This window comes from Corticium candelabrum, chromosome 12, assembly GCF_963422355.1.
Source record: "Corticium candelabrum chromosome 12, ooCorCand1.1, whole genome shotgun sequence".
Classification (NCBI taxonomy): Eukaryota; Metazoa; Porifera; class Homoscleromorpha; order Homosclerophorida; family Plakinidae; genus Corticium; species Corticium candelabrum.
The window spans coordinates 3,167,983-3,173,468 of record NC_085096.1 but is presented as its reverse complement, the minus strand read 5'-3'; the positions used below and the strand labels follow the sequence as shown (position 1 = coordinate 3,173,468).

At 41.1% G+C, this 5,486-nt stretch overlaps 1 protein-coding gene across 1 annotated transcript in view; it reads right to left on the bottom strand.

Annotated features, from left to right (window-relative positions):
• Nucleotides 1-2,520: 2,520 nt before the first annotated feature.
• The window catches only part of LOC134187577 (collagen alpha-1(II) chain-like), a 17,297-nt gene continuing 14,331 nt past the window's right edge, over nt 2,521-5,486 (bottom strand). The window contains exons 13-18 of the mRNA XM_062655730.1: nt 4,618-4,743; nt 4,515-4,559; nt 4,368-4,418; nt 4,258-4,311; nt 4,075-4,204; nt 2,521-4,001 (exon numbers count right to left, since the gene is read on the bottom strand). Coding sequence (XP_062511714.1) covers nt 3,628-4,001; nt 4,075-4,204; nt 4,258-4,311; nt 4,368-4,418; nt 4,515-4,559; nt 4,618-4,743 — 780 coding nt within the window. The 3' untranslated portion in view covers nt 2,521-3,627. The remainder of the gene's footprint in view (nt 4,002-4,074; nt 4,205-4,257; nt 4,312-4,367; nt 4,419-4,514; nt 4,560-4,617; nt 4,744-5,486) is intronic.

Genomic DNA, 5,486 nt, shown 5'->3' with positions numbered 1-5,486 from the left:
ACTAAATCGCTAACGATGCGATCCATTAATTCCCGCGTACCCAATGTACATCCGGCCGTTAATTGCTTCCCCATACATACTGCCGCTAGATATCATGCAGCTGACCCTTGAGTTTTGCTGATTTCGATTTGCTGACATGTCTGTGCGAGAACTCTACATAGATGACCTGTGTATATCTAAATGGCGAAATGCATGGATGCAGTTAGCCAGAGGAAATTACATGCGCACTCGAATTTTAAAAATATTTCTACAGAACGGAATGTAGAATCCTCTAGGTTTCATAACAAGATCCTTTTACCATGCGTTCAGTACAGCGCCTATGAAGCTCTGTCACTTCAGACTGAGTCTGAGCTTAGATATATGACAGCCATTTTCTTTCTGATTTTTGTCAGTCCCGCTACAGTGCTTGCGGAGCAGCTGAGGAAAATATCGTTCTTCTCATCTTCAAGATGGAATTAGAGCTTTTTTCACATGATTCTCGTTGCGGATTGAAAGCAAAATCACAAGTCAAACAAATGAGTTCTTGGCGTACACGGCTCGTCGCATGCTGCAACTACTTTGGAATCGGGGCCACCGGCTAAGGGTATATACTAATGGAACGACGTGCGACTGACCGGATTTTTGCTTTTGTAGAAAATACGGAAGAAGTGATCATGAGTAGGTATCGCGTATTTTACGAGAGACTTTGTGCGAAGTCATTGCCAAGAAAAACGGGACTGCGTTACAATGAACGGGGAGAGAGACTGCCGTCAAACGATCTCCTGTAGCACACCACTTTGCAACGGAAATGCTTCTCTTTTCGGCAATTTGCTCCTCAATCGTTTCATCAACGGTGATAATGTGGAGAAGAACGCGACAGTCCCTAACGTGAGTCGTCGCTTCGAGCGCACAGCCGTCGCTCAAAAATTTGAAGTCATCGAAAAGTAGTGATATCAACAGATCTAGCACTCTTGTATACGTGTAATGTCACTATCAAAGCAACAATTTTAAATAGCTGCGACTTACATTAAGACAGAGGAACACTCCGTCGTTTATCGCTACAGCCACGCAAACTTGATTGCATAGCTACGCAATCAAGATAGAAAAGTTGGTCTGAACTACAGGCAAAGCTGGATATGAGAACGCTAGATATTAGCAGTAAGTAACCTAAAAACCGAGCGCATACAATGGTCACGTGAGAAGCATTCCGTTAACGCGCGCTAACTCTAGAAGCCTCGCTACCATCAAATTGCTAGAAGACACTCACGAGACGTTAAGAAAATGTGCCCGTAGGTTATGAAACGGGCGCATGCAAGGCTGAAGGGACCAACTGCACTGCATTTGTGCGCTTGCACTTATCACGTGACCTAATTATTGCTCACCACGTGACCATCGTATGCGCTCTGTTTTCACACTGATATGTAGCGCTCGCATGTTCAAACCTGGTCTTGTGTAAAAGGTAACCTATTTAGTGCCTTCAATCTGAGGAAAGATGACGAATTGGTTTGCGCGCTGTAACTGTAGAAGTACTGTTAGACATGTTCGTGCTCAAATCCAACTCAACACCGACTCCCCGTATAACCTCGCGTACCCTTACAGCGCCACCCGAACTACGCTTCAACAACGAGATTGCAAGATCGCTTCTGTACGTTTTCTCTATTAGTAACTGTGACTACGCTCTAATATCCAGCTTTGCCTGTAGTTTAGTCCAACCTTACAATTTGATTGCGTAGACCATGCTATCAAGTTTGCGGGGGGGCGTAGCTCTAAACGACGAAGTGTACATCTAGTTGTCTTTGCTGAGCTTCTCTTCGGATAAACGAGATCTCGCTGTCCCAAACAAAGACCTATTATGTGATTCCATTCTACTAGTAGTTTAGGCACAAAGTTACACAATGGAGTAGCTAGATATATGTAGCGTACACGCAATTTTGCTATTAAATAACCAGTGGGAGTTCCCGCACGTGATTGCCTAGCGAAGTCAAGCTCTTAAACATTGGGAACCTGTCGATTATCATATACGGTTCCACAGATCCAAAGTCTTCTGTTGCGTCTTCAGGTGACGAGGTCGACGGACTGAGAGATTGCTCTCCCGCGTGCTCCAGCACTTCGCTCAACGAAGAATCCGACGATTACGAATCCTCTGAATCGCTTTCCAAATCTCTACGCGTAACAAGATCGCTCCAACGTACCGTTTCTGAACCATTCGCCATACTAATTAGTTACGCTGGTTTTACTCTGCCTCCACTGACGTCAATGTGCTAAAACTGCCCCATTCCGAAAATAGTATTGCTGAAGTAGCTTTTGACTACTCTCATTATTTCAAACCACGTGCTAAAAATCTAAGTACGCATATGTAGATCTTTTAATTTAGCACAACAATACAATTTTTGATTTTACACTGCAGTAGCCTTGTAAATATCTATAAGTGGAAGAATGATTATGACACTGGCTGAGAAATGTATTACAACTTTTACATTTTCAATTTCGGAAATGAATAATGTCATCAGTCGTATCTAGTAATAAATTTATGGTGTCAAATGTCTATTAGTCTTACGAAGTCACTTTAAATGTAGGCTCTGTTAGCTAACAGAACCACCCCGTATACTTCCACATCCGATTTGCCCAGAGACTGATCTGTCAGTGGCGTTCTTGAAACTTCAAAGTAAGGAGGCCTACTGCTGGCTTTTCACTTTAAATATGAGAATTTGTCTGCATCAGTTCTCTAAAATGGTTAATCCTACAAATTGTGGGGGACCAAGCCTTTTTAGACTAGTAAATGGCCACACCACTGACTGTTCGGGCAAATGCAGCAGGAAACTGACCTATGCTCCATGATCATCTTTTGACATGACTTTGTGAATGGCCCCTTTTACCCATTCCTTCCCTCTTCTTTCCTCTCCTGCTCTTCCTATATTGTCTCTTCTTTTCCTCTACTTTCGTCATAACCTTCTCCCCTCTCTCTTTCTCCCTCCTCCTTCAATCCCCTCTCCTCTTTCTTTTTCCCACTTTACCTTTTTCTATTTCTCTTCTATTATGTCTCTTTTTCTCTCTTCTCCTCTCTTTCCCTCTCTTTTCATTTCTTCCCCTCTGTTCTCCTCTCTTCCCATCTCTTTCGTCTCCCTCTCTATTCCTCTCCCTCTTTCTCCTCTCTCTCTCTCTTCTTCTCTCCCTTTCTTTTTTATTTTTCTCCTCCTCCTTTCTCTCTCTTCTCCTCTCCCTCCCTCTTCTTTTCTCTCCATCTCTCTCCCCCACGATTGGTTTATATCTAAATTTGGCCTATATTTAACCCTGACCTAACTTAATACAGCATATACGCAAATTGTCATTCTCAGCACTCTTGTTAGACTCAAACGTATATTTGATATTTCAATAAAGACATTTATGATTGATGCAACTTAATGCACACTGAAGCTTTTTGATAGCAACCGTCTTTAACAGGCATATAGACTAGTGCAGTTACCTTACAAAGACGCGTTACAATATATTCGCTGTAACGTAACATAGAGCATTGTCAATTGCGAAACGTTTACAATCCAGTGACGCAAACATTGGAAGACGAAACACGTGTTGGTGTCTTACTGCTAACCTTGTAAAGGTGTGCGACGCTCGTGCAGAGCTCAAAACTACGTATCAGTTTCAAGTGGTTTAAGACTCGACTGTTGAAATGGCATAGCACCCGAAATAAGTCTGCATATCCTGAACAAAGATCTGGTTAGAACTACGTTTATTCACTGAAATACGATCTCCTTTTTCTAGCTTTCTTAGCAGACCAGCTTCTGGCATGTAGTAGTGAATGACGTCTTGTGAATGTTGAGAGATGAGCTGCTCAGAGATCAGAGACCTATTTATTTTGAATGAGAATCCGCACCAATTGTCGCTTGAATTGTTAGGATCGCACTTGATCTGAGCATAGATGTAATACAATCCCTTTTTAGGAACAATTAAATATCCTTTATCGTATTTCATTCCGCCATCTAGAAATCCACCCAATCCTTGTGTAGTCCAGGTAAGTCGATTACCTAACAAAAAATAGCCTTTAATTAACAAACTTTTGTCGTACGACTTAAACAAGTACCATTGCACCATACTAACCTTGGTAGCTACTTCCATACAAATGAGCCGCAGGATGTTCGCTTGACGCTTGCCTTAGTTCCTTCAAGCGTTCGTCAATTGTCTCAACTAGGTATGTTTTAAGATATGCTCTAAGTTCTTCCATGACGACCTAAATTTACAAACACTGTTAGCTTACTCAAGAGAACGTCCACTACAACTCACAGTACTTCCGGACATTCCTTGTTGACCTTTTTCACCTGGACTTCCTTTACCTCCCTATTGGTCAATTGATTTCAAAAACTTAACGCTAAAACAAGTTTAAGAATATTTACCCTTTTCCCTCTTTTTCCTCTTTGTCCTTTCATCCCTAAACCGGGTGGACCCTGCAGTAAACAAGCTCATGTGTAAATGATCAATAAATTAACTTGGACATCGGACATATAAGTGAAACTACAATACTAAATTTTTAGTAATTTTACCTGTATTCCATTTGTTCCGTTGTAACCTGGCGATCCTACTGGTCCCTACCATGTCATTTATGATGAACTCTGTTATCTCTTTCAAAATGTATTATTTTCTTACTGCAGATCCAGCCTTGCCAGGTCGGCCTTGTATTCCAATATTTCCTGGTAGACCTGGAGAGCCTGCTTCACCAGGAGTTCCTGTTTCACCAGGAGCTCCTTTAGGGCCTGTAGCACCATCATCTCCCTAAGCAAACATACGTAACTTGCTTTAACAAAGTACCCGTTCCTTACTTTTGTACCAGATGAAAATGCTTTTACAGCCTACCAAGAAATCTTTAAGGGCAGTAACAAAGTCATAAATACTCAAAACCTTTGAGTAGGCATACTGCAATGGCAGAGTACTAATACGACTTGGCTAATGGCTATTCCATTGGCCTTAAAATTGGTTAAACTTTTTGCCTCAATGCATAACTATTAGTTATTAAATGTTAGAATAAAAATTTAGGTAGCTTCTACTAGCATTTCCTAATTAAAGTCTGATACAATTCAGTGGACAACTGTATGTTTCACTATCAATATTATAAACTGTGCATTATGACACATTATGTTAATTAAACGGCATGGTCAAAGCTATTAATCATATATAATAACTGAATCATATATAATAACTTAAAGAAAGCCTAAAATTACAAACGGTTATACAAACGGTTATACAAAAAGACTCGTCCAAGCTACTGTTACTGGTTATAATATGGTTGATTGGGTTGGATCACGAAAACCGAAAACGTTAGTAGGACAGTAGGAATCTAACAAATTGCAGTGGACATGCACCTGTAATTATTGCTATGAACATTTCAACAGTGCTGATACTTTACATGTTGAATGGCTCGGTCAAACGCATTTAATATGTTGTGTGTGTGTGTGTGTGTGTGTGTGTGAGTGTGTGGGTGGATGGGTGGGTATGGGTGTGCCTGTGTGTGTGTGTGT